This window comes from Styela clava, chromosome 3 (assembly GCF_964204865.1).
Source record: "Styela clava chromosome 3, kaStyClav1.hap1.2, whole genome shotgun sequence".
NCBI classification, from domain to species: Eukaryota; Metazoa; Chordata; class Ascidiacea; order Stolidobranchia; family Styelidae; genus Styela; species Styela clava.
In genome coordinates, this window is record NC_135252.1 from 11,353,192 (window position 1) to 11,377,397 (window position 24,206).

Here is a 24,206-nt window from a genome sequence, read left to right on the forward strand (position 1 = left end):
GCTGCTATTGTTCTATTTTGAGCGTATAATACTTGCGCCTGTGATAACATGCCGTGGGTGTTTTAGCGGAAGCGATAATGCAAAGCAGTATAATAAATTAAAAGTATATATTCAAGTGTTCTCCATATCTGGCAGCAGTAGGTTTCTTTAGATATGTAGTAAGACAAGTTTTCCAGATATTAAATGTTTTATCAGTCAGGTAGAATCTGAAATACGGGTAATTAGATTTACTCATTGTGGTAGGTGACATCAGGTCTTTGTATACGACTAATAGTCAAATAATTAACTGTTTTAGCTATGACGCCTGTTTCCGTGTTTCAAATTAAAATTTGCTCGTACTTATGAGTGAGTCCACTTAAGGCTACCACAAATATTAGTTTATGTAAGGTCTCAAAAATGAGAAGAATGTCAAGTTTAGATTTGAGAACATGAACCAATCCCTCAACCTCCTTTGTTTTATCGGAAAACTAAACTTCGCAAATTACCGATCGACTAATTATTAGAGTAGTCTGTCAACTGACATACAACGGTATCATATACCATTGCCGGTTTCGAGTAGGTGTTCTGTGCTCATGTTCTGCTTTGTATATATATATATGTATGCTTAAGATTCTTTCACATCTGAAATGTGCGTATAGATAGATACTCAATGAAAAAATGTGCGTGGTATTTGGAGTTGGAAACGTTCCGACCTCAAATTTAGCTTTGTTTTGTATAACATTTTTTGTAAAAACCATCACAAAGTTATTCTTCGTAAATGGTATCAATATTGAATTATATTAGCTATGAACAACCTTTGACAAAATTTATAGATTTATTGAGTGGTAATTCATTTTAACATGTTTATTGTGCTCAAATGATTAATTGCCCGCTTTGGGACATCGATGGTATATAGTTGATCTGTTTGAAATTTATAAATATTTAGTACTGGGTTATATACTGGTTTCTCTGCCTGTCGTTCGCATTTGCAAAGTGCTGTTACTGTAGTAAACAGGTGTCAAGTAATCGGATGTCAAGCATGTTATCCGTCATAAAGAACATTCATTAATCTGTGTGGACTGAGCTGTCGACCGAAGTAGCAGTTCATTAACGTATGTGGTCGATAGAGTATTGGTTTGTGTTATTTTTAACATATGAAGATCAAATATTTCTAGTAAATATGTCAGAACATTCATGGTTTAGAGCGAGTCCGATATGAGATTACCCGATACATTTCCTGACAAGATTTTTTTTTCGTTTTCTTTGAAAGTTTGCAGTACCAGTCACGCCAAACTGTAACGAAATTATTGCATACGAAAGACACAAAAATCCATTATTGGTTTATTCTCATTTTTTCGAATTATATTACGTTTTACTGATGTATTTATAATAATATTCTAATTCAGTTAAAATGTCAACCATACTCCTATGGATTCACGTAGCATTCATTTACACGGGCTACGTACTTTCAGACGACATACCATGCCAGGAGGGATCAGGTACATTATTTGATTGATATTTTGCTCCAAATTTAAAAACAAAGAATAACAATAAACCAGAACCGTCTATTGTTTTTTGCATATATAAGATTTTTCCAATTACTGAATTGTCCTTTCGTTAGAAAGTGTGTCCGACAAAAGCACCAAATTAAATGATCGTATACTACATTGAGTTTAAAATAATTTCCGTAGAAGCTCCATGATCAACCGCAATATGTATATTTTAATTTCTTTCATTGTGTATAATTTTTGATGGCATCAATTATCTACTGTATAGCCAGTATAAAGGGGGCATTTTTTATTACCTTATTCATGTCATATCTCAAAATTTTTCTTTTTAGCACAACATACAAACATATATTTTGCCAATGTTACGAGCAACTTTAACTTCGAGATATGGAACAAAAGTAATCCGTACAACTACTCACTTACAGTGACCTACAAATGGGATCTTGGAATTCCAAGAGGTAATTTATTGTTATTGGACACAATTGCTGGTATTTTTTAATTGTTGTTGTTTCATTGTTTGTTCTCTACAACTGATGGAACAATCCATTTCAATTTTTTTTACACTGGAAGAAGAGAGAAATCGAAGAAAGACGATTACTTTTTTTTTTTATTCTTTTTTTATGGGTCCAAGGTCAAACGTTGCCGACAATTCACTCGAAATTTTGCTGTTTCAGTTTAATTGGTTGGATTATATTTTTGAAATACGACGAGACTTTTAACCTTGTTGGATAACTTTGACAGTGAAGTAAGTCTGTAGCGAGATTCTTTGGGATATTGTAAGATATCAGTAACTGCTTATACCTACGTTGGCCATGAAGTTTTAATCCGAGAACTTGCAACGCAACCATAATAACGATAAAAACCGCAGACCACCAGATCTTTGAGTCCACCATTTTATTTTTTATTCATTTATTTTCACAGATTTTGTTTTTGATGGATTTTTATACAAACACGTAGATAGGGAGAAGGAAGAAAAGAAACTATCGTCACAAAATATTGGATTTGGCTCTCTTTTCGGGATATCATCATTCGGAATACAAGGTACGAGCAATCTTAAAATAAACAGGTTTTACAGTAAAAATTTCTTGATTTATATAGGCTTTAGTAATTTATATTAAAAGTAACATTTTGTGCAATGTGTTGACATCGTTGTGCAATGTCTATATATATAAACTAATAATCGCGGTGATCATCGAGGTACCTTGAAATATTTTGAGTTTAAAAAATCACAAAAAATAATATTTTTTAAGTTTTATGCGCAGCATAATCACCGTGCCATAATCTGTGATTTTTTTTTTATCACACAGGACTTGCGTCATTGCCAGAGGATAAGTGAGTTTTGTTTTGATTGTATTTTGTGAGCATGAATGGCTGAATTAGTGTTTTCATGTTGTCAAAACATTTTGCCAAGAAAGAAATACCGTTATCCTAGCTATGCGTACCATACATTTTCTTTTAATTCTAGTCCATCTCTGAATGCAAACAATTGCTAGTCTGGAGTTTTGTATAGATCGAACAAGTAATAATTTTAATGAAAAAATTGAAACTTTAGGCCTAATTAAATAATATATGAAGAGCAATGATATATTCGATTCGATATGTATTCGATTAACCGTGCTTTTACATCGAAAGACATTAGCAATACCTAACGAAAGAGATTGGACCGCTTTCATAGGCAATTTTCCCAATTTGCCTACAAACCACAAACAGGATTGATTTGGTTCCACTTTTGCTATTTGATCAAAGGCCAATAATTACATTTCGTTGGAGTATGATTAGTATAATTCCATAAATGGTTTTACCTTATCCATTATTCCCAATGGTGAGGATAAGTAGACTCCCCCAGCAAATATTAAACAGATTGGACTATGTTCAAAAATTTGGTGAATTTTCTAATTTTGGCATGTTTCTGCTCTGTTGAAAAAATTCAAGTATTTGGGTTTGTTCATATGAAAAAGCATAAACACAAAAGTATGTCATTACTATATAAATATTTTCTAAAGTCTATTCGAATCGATTTGAATCTTTAACTATATATAGTAGTATGAGGCTACTATGTTTTTAAGAAATCAGAATTTCCTCAGTTCGGCCCATAATTTGTCCATTTTGTTGCAACCTATGTCAGATGATAGGCGTGGGTTTTCATCTTTCACCTTCGACGCCCACTTTGTTATTCTCAAAAAGCTATTACTAGGACATCGAACCAATGGGTAGCGATCGTGGATTTACCGACTGATTAACTTGTTTCTGTTCGGAAGTATTTGTTTCATGTTTAATTATCCTTTACTTTTCTGTTTTTGTAAAATATATATTTGTATTATATTTTATTTTGCAGAAAATGTGACAATAGTAGCGACAAATCGCTGTGGGCAGTCAACAATAACGGCAGTTCAGTCGAGTGTAAAATTCCATGTTCTGAGTATCTTCCACCTCCATGCCAATCTAATGAAGTCTGTTCTAGAATTATAGAAGATGGGTTTTCTACTTTACCCAGAGTAAGTTCAACACCAATTATTTAAATTTATGTGAATAAAGGCCTCGTACGCCGGAAAATTCCATACCTTATCAAAATTAGGCTCAACCGTAAAGTGGAATAAAAATATCCTAACAATTTTGTCCAATCTTTTGGTTTCCAGGAGGCTAATCAATTGGAAGTTGCGTTGGAGTTTGGACGAAGTTATGACATGAAAATATTAATATATCGCCATTGGAAAGTGCTGAAGACATATGAATTTCCTCACAACAAAATTATTCGATTTTGTCGAGATGAATTGATCGACAAACAAAAATATGAGCCTGGATTCGCTGATGCATTTTGCGAAAGAGAACAAGACATGCAAGGTGACTAAGATGGTGACCGTACATTTAAACCCACGTACATTTGGGGGTGGGTTCAAACCCATGGGTTCAAATGTACATGAGTTCAAATGTAATGGAACCGACTAAGATAGATTTGGTTCTTCAAAATCATTTGCTGCTGCTAACCCTCACGAACTTGCAAAACTAAAATATATACATAGAATACAGCAAATATATCGTCATCTACTCTAGAAATACCATTCTTCAAGATCATCGAATTAACATGACATCAAAGCTCAAATATATGGACTCGAAGGTCCAATAACTAACCACAGTGCCGGTAGCTTACGCGACTCATACGAACATGTGTCTAAGCACCGAGTTCGCAAAATTAAAACGGAGAAAAGCCTTGACGTAGGCCGTCACGCTTGGCAGAATATAGACGGTATTCCCGTGAATAAAAATAAAACAGTGAAACATTTGGGGTGGACTATTAGATCTAATAGAATTCGTAGGAAATTTAGAAACAAATAAAAATGATAGCCTTCTAGCGACAAGGACAATCTTCAATCATCAGAAACTTTCATAGCAATTAATTCAGCAGTTAGAGAAAATCGATGTATTCACAACAACAATAACAACAACAATACCACAACAACAACACAATAACAAAACGATCCATAGGTCCATTTGTGTTCAATATTTGAAACTGTGTGCTCTGCCAGTAATAATGTATCAGTTCTATCTCAAATCTGTATCTCCACAATACTTTTTCGTTTTTTTTATGTAGAATCGACATTGAGTGCCGGGCCGCCATCATACTTTGAAATGTATTCTGTGAACCGTGATCTTCGAACAAATCGTGGAAATGTTGGTTTCCGGTGGAAAGCTCCTATGGATATTTCTAAACGAGTCAATCTCACCGGATTCCTGATCAACACACACAGCGGCCTTGGCCAAGATATCATGATAGTATGATTTGTATTTAAGTATTCTGATTGTTGAATTTAGAAAAATTAAGAGTCTCCGTATAGTTAAATTGAGTCACTCACAGACATGAAAACATTACTTACTTTTTCGAGCTGTATACTGTTCAATAGGAAATATATATATATATATATAAAGTGTTGAAGGAATGATTTTGAAAACTTTAGGTAGGTTTGAACTAGGAATTCTATAACTAAAGATTGAATAATTGAAGATGAGAGAATTATTGCACATTTCGTAAACTGTTCAAATATGTTTTTTTTCTAATTCTATTGATAAATGAAATATTGGGAAGTATTATGAAACACTCATGGTTGGTTCAATATATATAACTTTTTGTTATTCATCTTTTTAATGTGAATGTTTGCCATTTTCAGAAAGTTGATCAACATGATGTAGATTTCTTTTACAAAACCTCAGTGAAAAATATTGTGTTTGAAAAACCACATTTGATATCAATTACTCCTATTCTTACATTTGATATAAACATATGTTACAAAAAATGCAGTAAACACGGTTACATTCTTTCAAAGGAATATACCATTCCAGGTGAGAATTATATTCTTGTAGCACAAGAAAAATATGGTCTCTTGAAATGTTCATATTTTCAAATGTCTTGACAAAAGGAAATGTGATTTCTATCCGAAAATAATTTCTTAACAAGGACCGTATTGTATGCTTTATTGTACGTAGACGTGTTCTAAATAGAGACTACTGTACCTAGGGTTGCCACTTATAAATACATTTTTTTTTCGAATCGATTCTCGAATCAGAAATTTTCGAATCGAATCTTTCCGAATCTGATTCCATTAAGTTTTTTTTAATGTATGCGTATGTTTGCTCAAAGTCAAAAAAACTCAAATCTAGAAAAGAAAAACTTAAAAATGGAATACGCTATATAGCAAGGATGATACGGGGTTTTCAGTGAATAAGCCACACTTATTTCCATTATGATAAAAAATATATAATTCATAGATATCACCAATAAATGCATTGACGAAAAACTTGCTGTTGCAACTTATCTGTGAGTCTTACAATACTGAGTTATTATTGTGTTATACTTGTATCAGGACTGAGGCAATTTGATAGAATTCATATGAGAGAAAAAAAAAGCAGGGAACAGTTGTACTGTTATGTCATAAACACAGTAACAGCACTGATTTCCCTAGTCCGACACCAGTATATGTGACTGTGGTATTTCACTTCTTGTTATATTGAATTGAGGCCGCCTTATTACCGATTCTTTATCTTCAAAATGTTAGTACGATATTTTATATTTATGCTAGCAGCATAGAGTAATACGACAAAAACATTCTAATTGCATCTGAATTAAATGAACCAAGATTAAATTAAATGAATCTCGAGAAAAACAAACGTTCACCCCACTACGATTGCGAACAAAAATTTCCATAAATATTAGAGACAATATTATTTGTGGCTAACAGCGTTATTGGCTAACTCGGGCTTCATTATTATCGTGGAATACGTTTAATTTCGTAATTCAGAAAGTCCAAATGAGTTCACTCAGAACGAAGTTTATATTAAATTTCATCAAAATTAAATATTATCTAGACATCGGTAGCTGATTCTTTATCCAATCATGCCAGAGCGTACAATAACTTGGTCGCAGCGCGGGTGTGCTGTTGAAAATTTTCATCAAAATTGTCACGAATTTTCAGGTATTCGATCCATTCAAATTCGCGCATAAAGGAAACTTAGGCCATTCAGTGGAAAACTGAACTCGCAGTTTGATGGAAATTACGCCACACATTATCTCGAGTGATGCGTAAAAGAGTGTTGTGCCGAACTTGAAACAAATGACGGCAAATAAGTAAAAAAGTCAATCACAAAAAATTCATTTACATTTATTTCCGCCCTTTAATCTGTTATTTGGAGTGCCGCATAAACGCATTCGGCAGTTTCAACGCCGCCGAAAACAACGATTAACAAACGTTCAATGAATTTCTTTCGGTCCCATAATTTGGTGTTATTTGGAGTGCCGCATAAACGCATTTCGGCAATTTTAACGCCGCCGAAAACAACGAATAACAAACGTTCAATGTTTTTTTTTCAGTCCCGTAATTTGGTGTTATTTGAAGTGTCGCATGAACGCATTCGGCAGATTTGAAGCCGCCGAAAACAACCATTTAACTAACGTTCAATGTTTTTTTTTTCGGTAAATCTCTTTTTCCGAATCGCGTAAATCTGATTCGAATCGATTCGGAAAAGATGCGATTCGAATCAATTAAGACTACCGGACAATGGTGAAATATGTAAACTCACAAATGTCTCGTTATCCTGCATAATAGAGTCTGTTTTATTATTTCGCTAATCATTGAAAGTAGCGATCATAGCAAGATATTATGAAATTCTAAATTTGGATGTGATGTAAATTTAATGCTGGCGTCAAATTTAGCATAATAATGTCACCATGCAATTTCCTTTAGAAAGCAATCACTGCTACTTTGTAGAAGCATTTGAAAAATGCACGATGTTTGCAGCATTTCACATAGAAAAAATTTGCTTATTTCGGTAAATATTTTGCCATGCATACGAGTCATTTTTTGTAAAAATTATTATCATCTCTCCTATCTGAAGAATGACGGCCGCAGTGATATGAGTTATACACAACTCATTGCAACGCAGGCCTATGATGTGCCCCAATTAAAAGTACAAAACCGTATGCCGGCTCTCAAACAAATATTCTAGCACAACACTATTTCGACACAGTCATGTAGTTTTTGAATTGAGTCTATAGTGTTTAGTTACCACTACACATAGATTGTTTGTAGATTGGTCTGGTTTATGTATTATAACCCCAGCATTGACTGACAATAGTTTTGTCTTGCGTTCGTTAACTCGAACTGTCTATCTGTCAATTGCTATAACGGGAATAATTAATTTTGGTTTTCATGAGTTTCTCACGAATTGGGCCAATTTGGTGTAGTTTTGTAGTTACATAACAACTAATTGGCTACAAGTCTCCTAAAAAAGGATGTTTACAATTAATAACTGATCGTGAAGCGAACAACTCAGTTTAATCGCCAGTATTAATATACAAACATACCATTTTCGTGTTTTGAGCAAACTGAGGTGACAATACTTATATATAAACAGAAATAATACATAATACTTTTACAAATTTCGCACCAGACGTATTGGAGAAACTTCTTTATTCATCGACAGATATTGATGCATGTGATGAACCGACAAGATACTGCGATATCATTGCAAACTGCACGGATCTGCCAAGCCAAAACACTACGTCAGCTATTTGTTCATGTCCCATTGGATTTAGTGGAAACGGAATAAATGACTCCAGGTCGGAAGGAACTGGTTGCCAAAAGATAAATCGTTGTAATTTTTCAATAGAAAGTTACCCTTGTCATTCTAACGCAATATGTGAAGATTTTGACTCGACTTCTGAAAGTGTTATCTGCTCGTGTCCGTAAGTCGTAAATGTTTCTATAGTTAAGTTGTGAAAATTTGTACCGTGTATGTTAAATGAGGCGCGAGGTCAACATGCAACTCAGCTATGAGCAGCACCATAACAATTGCTTGAATATATAAATATATTCTTATGGCATAACTTCATTAGGACAAAATTTTGGTATTAAAATTTTGAACTCATCTAACCAAATCCTACCCACTGCTCATTGAGCCAATAAAATATTCAACAAACTTACAATTTTTTAATCGCCATTCGAAAATTGCCATTGTGAGTTTGAAACTTACCCAGAGATGAAGTTAGACGTAAAATATATTTTGTGATATGCTTTCAGGAAATATTATGTCGGTAATGGATACAAAGAAGGATATGGATGTATGAAGTTATCTATTGTGGTGTTTCTTTCAATAGGAATACCATGTATATTCATATTTCTCATAATACTCATGATGTTGATGAGAAGAATAAAAATAACAAGAAAAAGGTCACTGATTATGTAGTTTAAAAGTTACTTAATTTTACAAGTGACACGAGCATTTATTTTACAGTTGTAGTGTTGTTACAGGAATTGTTCCAATTATCACCAAACATAACTAAATTATTGATGCATCCAAAAAGTGATTTCATTGGCATTAACTTATGTACAGTGGTGGGATTCAAATTTTTTGTCAGCCGGTTCCTTCATACAAATGTCATATCTTCAAACGGTTCTGTTACAAAAAGTCATCATGTAATGCTAACCGGTTCGCTGATCTCGTAAAATTCCGTGAGACGGTTCCATAGAGCCGGTGCAAACCGGTTGAATCCCACTACTGCTTATGCATGAAATTGGATTGAACTACGTGATATTTGATATAGTAGTCAGAGGGTGATACACAAATTTTAAGCTTTTTTTTTAAGTTTCAGTTTTTTTTAGGTACATATTGAATAATGAAATGAGCGTAGATGGGATGCTATCACAGAGCAAATTGCAACTAAAATCCAACATGTTTGACCTATTTTAATTCCAATAATATACAAACCATTGGTGTTTTACTATAAATACTTTAACTGTGTAGATTCATTTGTGCATAATCTAACGTAAAAAAAAGTTTTATATATAACATTTGTCTGTCCTATGTTTCAAAGACAACAAAAACTTCTGTTTAAGAATGTTCGTAGTGAAACGAGATGAAATCCAGGCTGATTGGGTGATTCCTATATGTTCAGTAATTTGACGTGATAATACAGTTGCAAGTATAATACACTAACTAATGTATCGAATGTTTATTACAGAACTATCAGAAGAAAATTCTCTAAATTTGTTATGACGAGTGATGCAAAATATACATCACCTGATTGGTCGATCAAATTCAACAACAATACAAAACAATGTGGATTGTTTGGTGAAAAATATGAAATTGATAGGAATGACATCCAGTTCACAGGTATGAGATTAATAAGTACAGGAGAATATAGAGGCAACAGGATCTTGGAATAGTTTTTTCCTCGTTGCTTTATTTTTGCTTCCATTCTTCAGAAATCATTGGCCGTGGAAATTTTGGAGTTGTTCACAAAGCAATTCTGAAAACCAAGGAAAACGAATCAAAAGAAGTCGCTGTGAAAACAACAGCAGGTGAACAAGTATTCCTTCAAAATTTGATGGGAAAAGCATCGTAGTCTAACTGAATTCAAACTTTTTTTTATGTTGGAAGATTTAAAGTCAAAAAAATTAGTAAGAACTACCAATTGAATATTTTCGTGTCAGATCATAAGTATCAGACCGTGTTATACAAGGATAAAAAGTCGATGTATTCTAAGAGATTAGTACTATTTTTTTGATATTTGCTACAGAGCCCCACACGATAGAAATGGAAATGGAATTTCAAGCCGAAATTTATCTTATTACTTCACTGAATAAGCACGCGAACATCATGGGAATGATTGGATGTTGCACAATGGGGAAATCACCCATATACCTTGTTACACAATTTATGAAATATGGAGATTTGAAACATTTTCTATGGGATGCAAGAGAGGTATTTGTGTTGAGGCTTTGTTTATGTTTGCACACTGTAACAAACATTTTGTCTAATTTTTCAATGAGATAGATATCATAATCCAGCCATATCAGAAATAATACAGAAAGCAATCCTGGTTAGTTGAAAAGTTTTCAGCCGGGTCACGCTCTACGTGACAAATTCTATTCCTAACTTTATTGAAATTCGGTAGCAAGAATATTTATTTATTAAAAATGGGCTGAAGCAACTATATGCTCTGTAGTCAACTGTATTTGATTAATTGGTAATTTTAAATTTGGTCTTGATTTCGGAACTCCAAGAATATTTCAGATTCGTCGGTATCGAAGTTTTGCAATTGGATCGGGTTCGCCCCACAAAAGTTAGAACGTTTATAACTATGGATTGAAATGTTTAAAAAAGGTCTCAAATGCATTAGCAATAGTTAAGACGTATACACCAGTAAGCTATCCCTTACGGGGCTCACACAATTTCCACATTCTTCATTTTTTCATGTTTTATTGACGCTATTTTGACTTATACTATATGTTTTATGTCGCCAGTGATTAGTCCTATTATTTTCAGGAAAAAAATAGAGCCCGTGATCTAATATACAATATTACTGAAAGAGATATTTACAGAATTGGTGAACAAGTTGCGAGTGGAATGGAATACTTAACTGGGTTGAGATTTATTCATGGAGATCTTGCTGCCAGAAATGTCTTAGTTGATGAGGTGTTGAAATACTATTAGTATTTACAATTATGAATGGATATTTAATAGTGTTTAAATGTATTAGGAAGAATATATCGCCATTTATGCTTTGAGAATAACGCGAGATGACAATCAAAAACATATGTCTGAAAATATGATGTTTTGATATCGTCACAATACATCGTTGTTGAGGCGCTATCTCGTTCGAATCGATTGGTGGAAATCCACAGTATGGACCAATTAACAAAAACTAGATAGTGATCGGAGACCGCCGACTCATCGATCTGGGGTTTCGATTCCTTCGCTCTGACTCAATAGCGACATCGCGTGTCCCATCACTAATTAATACGCTTCTGGCCCGAGATATGATGAATGCACATGCAAAATTTGGTGCAGATTCAACCTCGCTTTCGTGAGATATCGCGTAACATACAAAAGTGTCTAACAGAAAAACAAACAAACAGACAAATACTTATCAACATACTTACCGATCGAGATCACTAAGTAAAAACAGCAATATTTGACAGTGAAATTAGCAGACGTTCTTAGCGTGGTGAAACTCATTCAGAGCAATTTTCATGAAAAATCAAGAAACTATCTTTCCGGTAATTGTTTACCCAATACACACAACTTTTTCAATAATAATCTGACCTAAAAAAATTTTTTTTTAAAGGGACTGCAATGTAAAATATCAGACTTTGGACTAACCAATGACGTCTATCGGTATGGTGTTATAAAAGGAGCGAGAGAGAAGAAAGTACCCCTAAGATGGATCAGTCCTGAACGAATGTTGAATGGAACAGTTCCAATAACTTGGAGAAGTGACGTGTAAGTCACGTATTGATTCTTATTAGTGGAACTTTAATATTTGATAATGAACTGTAAATAAACTCACAAGATACAAATATACAAGTACAAAATTGTTCGTTTGTAAGCTGGAAAAACATATTTCAGATGGTCATTTGGAATACTCTTGTACGAAGCCATCACCCTTGGATCAACTCCATACCCTGGAATCGAATCGGAAGATTTGTTGAAAAAGGTTCAATCGGGATATCGGATGAGTTGTCCGTCAACCTGCAGTCAACATTTGTAAGTACAGTTATTTTGTGTCAAAAGGAGGGATAGCAAAGTTTAATATTGTGTGTCAATTGCTTCGTGGCTGCTGTGTTACAGGATGCATGCAGGCGTATATTGCTCTGGAACATGAATTCTCACTAGTAATGCTTTAAATTGTATCTGATTGTTCTTGTAGTAGCGAACTATTGCTGATATCTTTGCATTAGGAATCTAATACATTTACATCAAATCTAGATATAACGTCATGTTGAATTGCTGGGAGTGGATACCATCGAATCGACCATCTTTCAAACAACTGAGAGAAACATTGAAAATGCCTGTAACAAAACTGAGACAACATTATGTTAATATATCGGCTGTTGAGTACAATTCATAATGTAATCACTCGACGTTTTTAACCTCAACAATGTGGTTGAGTTTCACATAACAATTACGAACAATTATTTCAATACGCCATTAATTGCATGTAACCTGAAAGGAAAGTAGTAGTAAGTGGTAGTCGTAGTTGATGAAAAACAAAATCGTTTTAAGATAATATTATTATTTTTTTGGTATTTGTAGCTCAATATTTGTTTTACCAATTGTAGTTGAACAACAAGAAAGCAAACATGCATAATTTATCTTTCATTTTTACTGATATATTTTGTAAAGACATGTATTCACGGACACAAGGACACACCATGATAAGTGGAGAGACGAAACCATGTGGGAAACTGAGGGCATAATGCTTGAACTTGAGGTCCGGCTACGTATTCAATTAAATTGGATTGATTTATTATAGACTGTCATTGTACAATAGTGGTCTTCCTTTTCGTTTTACGTTTATGACAATATTATTCTTTTTTACCTGAGTGCTACAGTCAATACACCATTTTATATTTTGTCTCGCAGCAAACGAATGGGTTAGATGAATTCAAACTCCGATTTTTGCAAATTTTTTCCGAGTGGATAAATAGAATATTTCTCTTAATTAATATCTGGATTGTTGTGTATCATTAATATCGACCTATTTTTTGATCGTTGTTGTTTACGTTTGTGTGATAAGATAAACGTGTGTCTACATAAATATTTGTTCTTTGTGTTTTCTGTATCATAGCACGATGAAAATTTGTATGCCAGGGCTGAAGAGATACATGTTGAGTACGTTTATTAATATTAATACAGTATTATTAATTTGATTACAGTCCCTACACTGCGGTAGGAAAGAGGGATAGTTTCAAATACTAAGTATATATACTAACCGATATGAAAATGAAGAGATATGTATATCGTTCGTGCACAGTATACAGGCTCGGTAATTTTAAAGTAAGCATGAATAAATAACATACATTTTCTTGAAGCGATGTCTGTCAAGAGATTTACTAACCACGGGTTAACGACCGCACCCGTTGTAGTAGAATGCGCTATCACCACGTGAGTGAATTAAACGGCAAATATTAAAGCTATAAAAATCGAGATTAATAAACAAGACGTGCAAATAGGATTTGTAAATATGGTCGGGCAGTCAAGTTATTGATGAATGGTTAAATAGCAGATAAAAACAAACAAAAATCTCGATATTTTCCTCAGGAGAATATACAAGTTACTGAAGCTAAAAATAAACGCTATGATATTAAAGCACGTGAATGTGATAAGAAGATTTATATCTTTTCATATGAGGCAATGAGAAATACTTATTGTGAATAAATTCAAACGAAAGAATTTCCATTCTCAACAAATTGAGCATACATCAAGGAGAATTTCCAATTTTTAGGTGCATTTTGCTAATATCTGTTACTGAACCACATAATTGCTTTATTTTAGGGTGTTTTCAACAGGAATTAATGATTGCCACACAAAAAAGCGAAAGATTTGTGATTTATGTTATATATGTATATACTATGTACATAACTGTTTACCATGAGGCGCCCGAATAAGCTATGATATCCATTGCCCTCTTTTTGGTTGTTAGGTATTTTCTTCCAAAACAGGAATAGTCATTTCGATGGCGTGAAAATTGATATTTTAATGAAGATCTATTTTAAAATATAATGGGTGTAGAAGACTGTTGTAAAGTTGCACAAATTTGAATTGATTCTAGATGTCATGAAGAAAGCATCATAATTCAAACATTTATTCGCATTGCAAGTTTTATTTTAACCATTATTTGCTTTTTCAAGCTTGACATCATTTGTAAGATTGAACAATCTCTCGTAACAGAATCTCATACAGGGTGTTTAAATCAAATACAACTCTTTTGTTCCCCAAATGGGGTCCAATCTATTTTTTATCCATATCTTACAAGATATCAGAAATAGCTAATTTTTTTCATTTTAAATAATGCTTTGTTTGGGACGAAATTTTGATGAAGGATGAAAAGCTATTACGAGGTTATAGTTCTTTTTCGCATTTTTATTATTTTCCTATTCATTTACACGTGGCGTACACGTGGCGTACTTATGCCATTAATCGGGGAAAATAGCTGAAGTGTCATTTTTAACGACAATCGGTGTAAATTACCTACAGAATGATTCATTCTATTCACCCTAAATTCCAGTATCCTATTCTCCCATTTAAACAAACCCAACAGTGCTTGTTCAAAGTAAAAAATATCTTCCGCCTATTGCTATCATGACGATAAGTCAATATAAATCAACCACGAAATTAATGGAAACGAATTAGATGGCTGTCTAACTAAAGCATGTTATACGTTTACTGGAATATATGAAAGTGTCTCTTTATTATGTTTATTTTCTTGTTTATAGAGCATTGTCAACCTCTACCCCATCGAAAAACTTTGAAATGAATATAAACCGTGGTGAAATAAAAAGCATTTTCCAAATGTACAAGTTGAAAAACTTTCCAACTTTCTTGTAGTTGTTGAGTTGATTAGGGCGAATCGACAAGTTATGCTTTTACTAATTATAGCCATGTCCATCCAATAAAGACGTCGTAAAATTGGGAGGGCCTTTTACATTTACATCATACGACATACATTGTATCAATGATATATTTATATAGTTTAATCGAGCCAAATTTAATCAGACCCTTTAAAATAACGACATTGGGTTATGTTGTGACGCAGACTTGTTCGCATTTCTTTGAATCTGGCTAACAAAACAGATGCAAATTACAGAAAAAATATGCGCGGTTTGAAAATACATCCAATCGTAGTCGAATACACAATTTTGTACAAGATAAACACGTCAATATATCATATACATTGCTATATAAATTATAGCAAGATAAACCTATTTACACCGTGAAGTACTAAGAATCAACATTGTAATTGACAACAATGCATGCCATTTCGAGGTATTTACCATTGCCTATTCTAAGACTATAAATTAGAAATGTAAAAATTTTATAAAGTGAATAAATAATAGATATTTGCTGTGCTTATGAAGAGGAAATATAAAATATAGCGGAATGATAATATGTAGATCAACAAGCGAACAAATTTAGGCAGGAGTCGAAAATTCTATTTCATTTTATTTGCATTGCAATGCAGGTGTATCGAAAATATAAATATAGATATAAATCCCTAAAAGCTGAGATATTTCTGAATAAACACACGACTTTTAGTCTGAAACGATATAATAACATTTATTTGATTTTTCGCACGTGCTTCTGGAAAAGACAATTATGATCTTAATCTCAAGGCTTTAACTTTCCAAGATGAACAGTACAGTAAGTCAAACAACCACATAAACAAACATGGTGTACAATATTATTTTTATTGTGTTTTTGCTCTGTTTGAGCCTACCACATTGTTTTATTTGAATATGTTGCGAAACACGTACGGGTTTGCATCTCAACTAAAACGTGAGTCTCTAAAAGTGTCCTTACAACCATATAGTGAACCGTTCGTTGTTCGATGTACATACGTCCGCCTTTGTAACAACAAAAATTATCAATCATTGTGCACACCCTAGAGTTAACCCAAGAAGATTTCTTGTTTCTCAAGTATTGGATTATATTTAATTCAGATATTTTATAATGATATATGACCATATCACGGCGCTATATCACGCGTAACTCAATAACGTCATTTGCTGATTGGGGCCTAAATGAATCAAAATTAAAAGCATAGACTGGTTGTATTTTGGAACAATAAATATGATATTCTAGTAAATTTATATAAAAAACAGTACTCGTAATGAGTTATCATATTCAATTTATTCTGGCTTACAGAAAAAACTTGGATATGACCTAATGGTACAAAATGATATCCGCCATTTGTGTATGATTGAAAAGAAGTAAATTCGTAGGAAATGGTACTGTTCAATACAATGGATATCACTATTAGGATATATTAAATATTATATTTCAAAGTGGCCTCTCAACGATTCCCGAAGTAATGGTACAATATGACCATGTTAATTGGTCACCAGTAAACGAAATGCCAGCAATAATATTTTCAGAATTCGACATGTAGACGAAGTATTAAAAATCAATTCTTGGATTGAAAAAATCAAGTATAATTTCCCGTTCATACAAACATCATATTAAAGCAAACAAAAAATACATATATTTATAGAGACATATATGGTTTTTATCATTAAATGTATTCGGAATTGCTAAAGAGTGTTCTAATAAACGCGATAAATCGTACAATTTCGGTTTTCTCACTGCTTATCTGAAAATAAAAATAATTTATTCAAACCTCATTTTCATACCTCGATAACATCAACTTTATTTTAATTATTAACCTTTATACAATCAGAAAATAAAATATCTTACTCAAATCAACAGGCCGGAATAATACAAATCTAAACAAAATTTACCAAGGTAAGTCGATCTGTTTTATGAAACGGATCATTATTGTTTTAAAAAAATAGCTTTTCTGCTTTCAATCTTTAACTAAAAGCCTGCTTGAAGTCGAATCTAAATAACCAAAATTTTTACTGCTGCAAATTTGTTTAGGGATAAACTTATTAAATGGTTAAAAGCTACATTAAATATTTGTAAACGTCAGTTATATTTATTTAATTATAATTTGAACGTGGTTATACTCGAATGAACTTCAATATTTCTCCAATGATGTAAAAAAGTTGGGAAATACCCCCCGTGTCAACGACATAATTTTCCTCGGATAACGTACTTTTCTTTTGAATGACGTCACTTGACAAAAGAGCCGCAACGATTGAAATACAAAAATTGTGTGCTTGGCTGCCTTCCACAAGCACTTAAGATCTGCCATGTAAGATATTTACTCATACTAAATTATTATTACGCTGAAGGACGTTCAACTCCAGTTTTTGAATGTTTTTCCTGCTTTATCCCCAAAAATGTCGATGTTCCAGTTAAAATACTCTTCTCTCAACGTAATTCTTGTTCGTCTAAAGGAAGTTGACTTGATGAGAAGTAATTTTGCGTCATTGTGCGTAATTATTACGATCGTTAGCACACGTAAAGTCCAACCATAAACATGTGTCATACATTGTTATAAATCTTTGTATTAGTCAGAACTAATGTAAACCGGCGTTGGAACCTGGAAAATGAATAGAAATTTCATGAAATTTGCTGTTTATTGAGAAACATCAGATTTAAAATTAGTAGACGATTTTTTGTCATTTCCACAGGTGAATACTAGTAACTCATCAAAGATAGTATTTCTTATCGTCTTCCTTGTTGTAGCTTGTGGATAAACATTTCGGGGCCCTATAAAAATTCATTTTATTCAAATTAATAATTCATCTTTCAATGTTACAAAAATCTCAATCACAAATTTTTTTTCCAAATTTTACATGATTAATACAAGACGTAGAACAAGGGAAATAAAATTCAATATGACATATTTTTCATGACGGATTGGCGGTAAAATTTCAATAAATGTTGTCTAGCTTTGTATGGGATAGCAGATCAAATCAAGATGCGGGAGGTGTGTCAGTCCGCACTTCTGATTCTGAGGAAGCAAAAGCTTTGTCACGTTCTATTGTTTTTTAGAAAATGAGAGTCAATCTATATATCGTCTGCTTGACAAGACACCATTTGTTTTAATTTGCCGATAAACAAATAGGTCAACGGCCGGGAAACCGTGTCGTTTTAAATCTTATCATATCTATATGGAACTCTCGGATATTTGGATTGCCCAATCCTGTGTGGTGTTCAATCGATCGAAATGTATATATTTATCCACGGTGTTTGACTTAACCCCTATGAACCGGTTCGTTCTTTCGCAATACTGCGATTATGTGGTGATGTCGAAAGTATATAAACCTGGATAATCTGAAGGTATCAACAATCAAGAATAATCCTACGAAGACTAAGAGGGAAATTTATAAAACGATATTCAATTCAAGAATAGACTTAGAACAATGAAGTACTTTGCCGAAATTGCAATAATTATGATTGTGTTCGCTTGCACCGCTTTACAATGTACCAGTGTTCCAATCAAGACGACAGAACTATATTCCACACCTAACGATGAAGTCAGCAAGACTTCTGAAAAATCGAACTTTTTAGATAGGTTGAGACAGAATATTGTCCATAAAGACGAGCGCAAATTTGAGCGTGAAATATTTGTTGAAGATGGCGGAGTGAAGGTAGAAGGCAATGAAAGCATTGTTGAACATATTGGAGACGAAAATGTTCTGAGTCGCCGCAAACGTTCTAACCGTGGTGGTATTGTAGACATTGAATTTCACCGTGGACGTGCACGCCTTCACAATACACGAAGAAGACAACGGTTTCTGGCGAGACTTTTGAAAGATGTTATGGGAAAACCTGTTGGCGGTTGATTATTGTATCATAAACATTTGACAATGCCGCAAGATTTTCTATGCAACTTTTAAATTAAACGCCGCAGTCGTTATTCAGTGACTGTTGTCTTCATTCATGTGATGTGCAATTTACTTATGTGAATATTTTGTACTTTTTTATTGACTTACGATGCTGCTTGCCTTTACAAATGCACCTAGCATAGATCTACCTTCCTTCGTTTACCTTATTGCATTTTTGTACTTGTTTTTACTATTTACATTTAGGTAACGCGTGGCATTTCCTTGCCATAATGTGTGTGATATATATCATTTCGGGGAATTAACGGGTTTTGAAAATATTATTAATATTTGTAACAAACAGGCCTTTGGCCGCATTAGAAATATATCCAATCCATTCCACCAAGGGCGATGTAATCACAATTTTGGATTTTGGTTATAAGTTCTATCCAATGGAATATTCACTGGTTCTGCCAGTGTCAAAATAATTCGATGTATATATATATATATGTGAGTTTTATCAATGATTTCAACTGCTATCTCAGTTCGAGATAGATGCACAGTATTCACTGTTTTTGTTTCTCGACAATTTAGATAACAAAATAGCATGTTCTATTTGCTAATTTTGAGTAATATAATTAGTTGTTATTAGTCGAATTGAATGCTTTGACTAAAATTTGTTCCATTGTTAAAATAATTTTGTGCTCTTTAACGCATTGAATACATTTATGCTCAATTTCAATGAAGAATACTTTTTTGTAATTGTGACGAGGGGAAGCGATGAGTGGTATGAAACTGTTGGTATCGTTGGTAAATGAAATTGAGTTCCAATCTCCGTCTGTTGAACGGTCTGGTCTGGCTATAGTAAAGATGTAATAGATTGTGTTCAGAATGAAAATAATGGCTATTTTAATCCCGATAGAATATATGTCTTAATGCATGATTGCGTAAGAGTTCGTAGGCAAAGAAGTAAGCAAAGATCAAAGCAAAGATCAAATCATATCATCACAAACTCAAAATATTTTTCTGAAATTCCAAATATTGTATGGTTATTTTTTTCGATTTTAACAACATCAACCACATGCGAATTTCATGGTAGATGATAATGTCCAGAGGATTTCAAAACTGAACAACGTCAAAGGTTTTTTTTTGAAATTGCTTTCCAGTTATGGCTTCCTCCGGCGACCACGCCTATGTATTTGTAACCTTAGACAGGTGATTGTATATTCTTCTACCGAGACAAATACGGCATTATGATATATATTATTCTCATTCTTAAACATATTTTTTATGAAAAAATATTGTAAGTTCGCTGCCATTTTTTCAACATTAGAATCAACTTTTGAACGTAATTGCAACGAACAGAATTGAAGTATCCGTATCTGGTTGGTAGATTTTGCGCTCATGAATGGAAAAATAGCCCGAGGGCAAATATGTCAAAGTCACAATTTTTTTTAAGTTCTGATTAATTAACATTATTTCGGTACTGTTATAATTACTGAAAATTTTGAAAAAATCTATATATTCAAATGATTCTCTAACTTTGAGAAAAAATCGGTATTATTCATCGTACAAAATCAGAATTTATCTTTTCAAAACTAATCAAGCAATATCCGCTAGGAGGATCTGAAGAGCCATTCACCGCTAAAAAAAATCTCATTGGTATTGGTGGTATAGACTTATGACAGCATATGGTTTGAGAGCTTCGCGGCTTTCGGAAAATATATGAGGTGACGCATTTTCATGAGGTATTCGAATAACCGGTTCATGAAGATTATCCGACCAATAAGCCAATTGTTGATAAATTAAAGACGAACTAGCATGCCGCATGAAAATGAATTCCGACAGATATGAAAGTTGAAAGAAGTGTTATTTTTTAAATAATAATACTTCTTGTGAAAATACATTTTTGGTCAGATTACTTGAGGTATAATCCAATATTAAATTGAAACTAATACGACGTTGCGTTGTTATTTTAAAACAAAAATAAAACGACGTCATACAAAATTTTAAGATGGTGGCAGCACTTTGTCAACAAGAAAACCATGCAGGCACAAAAGGTAAAAATCTTTGCTTTTTTACAAATAATTGCTCAAAACAAAGTCACTTTCACTCCCTCAAAAATATAGGAGGCAGATAAGAAAGAGGAAAGTTGTGGACTGGAACCTGAAGTGCCAAGAGCTATTGAAACTATAGTAGGTCGGGGTAGTTCGGACACCCGGGGTATGATGGTCAGTCAAAATGAAATCCTCCTACTAGCGACACCTCGCGCTTTTTCGTCGCTCAAAACGCATCGCGTGAAAGAGCGACATCATGCGAACAACGACAGAACCAAGATTTTACATTTCAGGCTCGACAACTTACAAGGCGGTGCTTTTTGGGAAAGGGGTGTTTCTGTTGGGACAGAAAAACGTCAAATTATAGAGTCCCATGGTGGCGAAGAATAATTTTAGCCGGAAAAGTCTGCGAACTCGGTTCTATTTTGTTTATTTGTTGAAAGTAGTTGCATCAGATCGAATAAATTCTTTAGCAGACTGCCAGTACTCATTTTTGGGTTGGCAGGGTCACTTAAGAGGTAGGGTGGATTTTGAGTGGGGGAGGGGGGAGGATTTTTTTCAATATAGTCTGTTGGGAATGTCAATGGGCCGTCGTCATCGAAACTTATAAATAATTATTTTTTGGTACTAAGTACCCTTTTACAACAAAGATCAAAAGCACACTCATCGCCATATTTATATTGGATCTCTTAGAAGTTAAGCCCGGCGTAAAATTTCATCTTACCCCGTCAAATTATTTTTTCCATATGCGTATAAAATACGCCCAAGTTTATGCCAAGAAATTACAAAATAAATACTTCTAGAGGTAGTCCGTGTAAAGAAGATATAAAAATTGCAGTTGAAAAAGCGCAAACAAAATTTTAAATTTCTAGTTTTCCTAAAACTGTTCAAACTCTTTTGAAAATTGCCCTGTTATGTCCTTTATGGGGTAAGACGAACATACTTTTTGATATGCAAGAAAAGTGATCTGTTTAAAAAAAATTTAAGAGACATAATCCTGGGCCATCTAGGCGTTGAGCGAAATCTTATGACCGAAATCCTAGACACCATCAAGTTAATTTTGGTGTGTGTCCGTCTTTCCCACAAAGTGTCTAACTTACCCCGATATTTTTTTAGTCGAAAATCGGGCGTAAATTCCGATTCGTTGCTATGGCAACAATGTGCAAATGTGGCAAGATAGCTGGAGGGTGGGTGCATGAATCAATAGTAGAACGAATGCAGCTGCGACATTATTTGAAGAGTTATTCAAAATAACTTATTAGTGGGTCCGACTTCCCCCGACCTACTATATATAGAATTACGGTGCTATATTACGCGTAATGATTGTTGTTATAAACTCGAGGCAGTTCGTCCAACAAAACAGTTTGTAAACCAATCATACCCGATGCCAATCAAGTACGATGACTGAAAACTTTTATTGGAGGGACACGTTCCGAAGGTTCGGTGTCCGTCGCTATCTACTGAATTCTCTGTTACAAATCTATCTATATATAGTCAAACTGTCAGTAGTCTGCTCACAAGTGCTGCTGTACGGTGCTTGTTTTGTATTAATTAACGTCAGTTCTATGTTGTTGGTTGTAAACTTAAGTTAAGTTTATGTCGATTATAAAAATTTCAAATTCCCTGGAAAACGGAGAAGAGTTTGCGACTTGGGTGGAACATTCCGAAGTGCTTGGACGAAAAATTATTTTTTATTTTTTAAAAAAAAAAAACCAGCCATTTCAAATTCGACCAGGGACCCGGGGGTTGCGCCACTGTGGGATAGTGCAAAAGGTGTAATGTGCATGTTCGGGGGCCCATATTGCTGTGAGCAGCGTTATATAAAAAGCATTACACTGAGAATAAATTTTGTACTCGTTCGTCAGATCGTCATTTGGACGGCGCACTGCGTGTCAACGAAGTTGGCATTTGATTTTGACGCTTTGGCCCTGACACAGAAACAACATCATCCTTCACGTTGATAATAAGTAAATAAAAACAACGTATAGTTTAAAAATATATATTTAAAAAGGCCACATACACGTCTCATTGTGGAAGGCTTTCAACACAGCAATAGAAGGTGCATGTGCGTCGTAATTTGAAGTTCAATGTGGCGATTGTTCGCAGGCGGATATTAATGCGGTCCGAACGCTACCGCAAATTTGCATATTTGGCCCGCAGTACATAAAGTTTGCCGACCACTGTATTAGATGATAATTTACAAATATTTTGTATGAATTTTTCGAATTTTTGCAAATAATAATCTGCGGTATTTTTTGATAGTGCATGAACGTAGTAATTGTTTGTGTCTATAACTTCTTATCTTGACAAAAAATAGTATGCTTGCGCTTTACTAAGATTAAATTATGTTAAAAACGACACTAACGTGGTTGCAATTTTATTATAATGCTCAATTTTCTTTACGCGCGAAAAAGCCGGAAGATTGGAATTTTCGAATTTAAATCGAAAGAATTAAATTAACAAGGCGCATAAATAGCAATTCTGAAAATAGATTTCAAACATGCTACTAATTTTATAAATAAACTAAATAAAAATATTAACAATTATCTCATTACGATGAAATTGAAAGAGAAAGTAAATTTGACGCGGGAGACTATATAAGTACGTGAACTTACCAATCTTGTAGCAGAAATTTTTGACTGCTTGTTGATGTTCAGTATGAAATGAGAAATGATTTGATATTTAATTATTAATTTCTGTTAATCGATCGCGAAAAAATATTATTCTATATGTGGAAGTCAACAGCCATTTCGTGTGTCGCATATGCCTATTCATTTTATAGTTTTGTTCATAAAAAAAGAATTAGTAATGGCACGTATTGATTAAAGAGCGTTAAAAGACGTGGTCATTGTGATCGTAACAATTTTTGTGTAATCTTCTTAATTAATATTTCTCTTCAGAGAGTGAACATTTTAGGTTTTCAGTTTAGAAAATAA

The 24,206-nt window shown here is 33.6% G+C and overlaps 1 protein-coding gene across 2 annotated transcripts; it reads left to right on the forward strand.

The window, feature by feature from the left end:
* Positions 1 to 832: 832 nt before the first annotated feature.
* On the forward strand, positions 833 to 13,580 carry LOC120343076 (uncharacterized). 2 transcript variants are annotated; one of them, XM_039412157.2, is made up of 19 exons: positions 833 to 1,091; positions 1,386 to 1,478; positions 1,820 to 1,945; positions 2,409 to 2,528; positions 2,795 to 2,819; positions 3,823 to 3,982; positions 4,124 to 4,328; positions 5,077 to 5,258; positions 5,651 to 5,822; positions 8,460 to 8,721; positions 9,056 to 9,205; positions 9,997 to 10,148; positions 10,241 to 10,336; positions 10,555 to 10,739; positions 11,304 to 11,453; positions 12,106 to 12,260; positions 12,387 to 12,524; positions 12,747 to 12,889; positions 13,164 to 13,580. In XM_039412157.2, exons 2-18 carry the CDS (start codon positions 1,391 to 1,393, stop codon positions 12,886 to 12,888), a joined length of 2,508 nt encoding a protein of 835 aa, XP_039268091.2. In that variant the 5' UTR covers positions 833 to 1,091; positions 1,386 to 1,390; the 3' UTR covers position 12,889; positions 13,164 to 13,580. The 2 variants fall into 2 exon arrangements, with proteins under 2 accessions (XP_039268091.2, XP_039268090.2); XM_039412156.2 differs by having other exon boundaries at positions 835 to 1,091; positions 12,747 to 13,580.
* The last annotated feature ends 10,626 nt before the right edge of the window (positions 13,581 to 24,206 follow it).

Bases quoted from the DNA above. Each gene is read 5' to 3' on its own strand.
- LOC120343076 (XM_039412157.2), top strand. From the start codon at position 1,391: ATGTCAACCATACTCCTATGGATTCACGTAGCATTCATTTACACGGGC. The intron at 10,337-10,554 runs GTGAACAAGTAT...TATTTGCTACAG, and splicing joins CGCTGTGAAAACAACAGCAG to AGCCCCACACGATAGAAATG. The intron at 12,261-12,386 runs GTAAGTCACGTA...AACATATTTCAG, and splicing joins ATAACTTGGAGAAGTGACGT to ATGGTCATTTGGAATACTCT.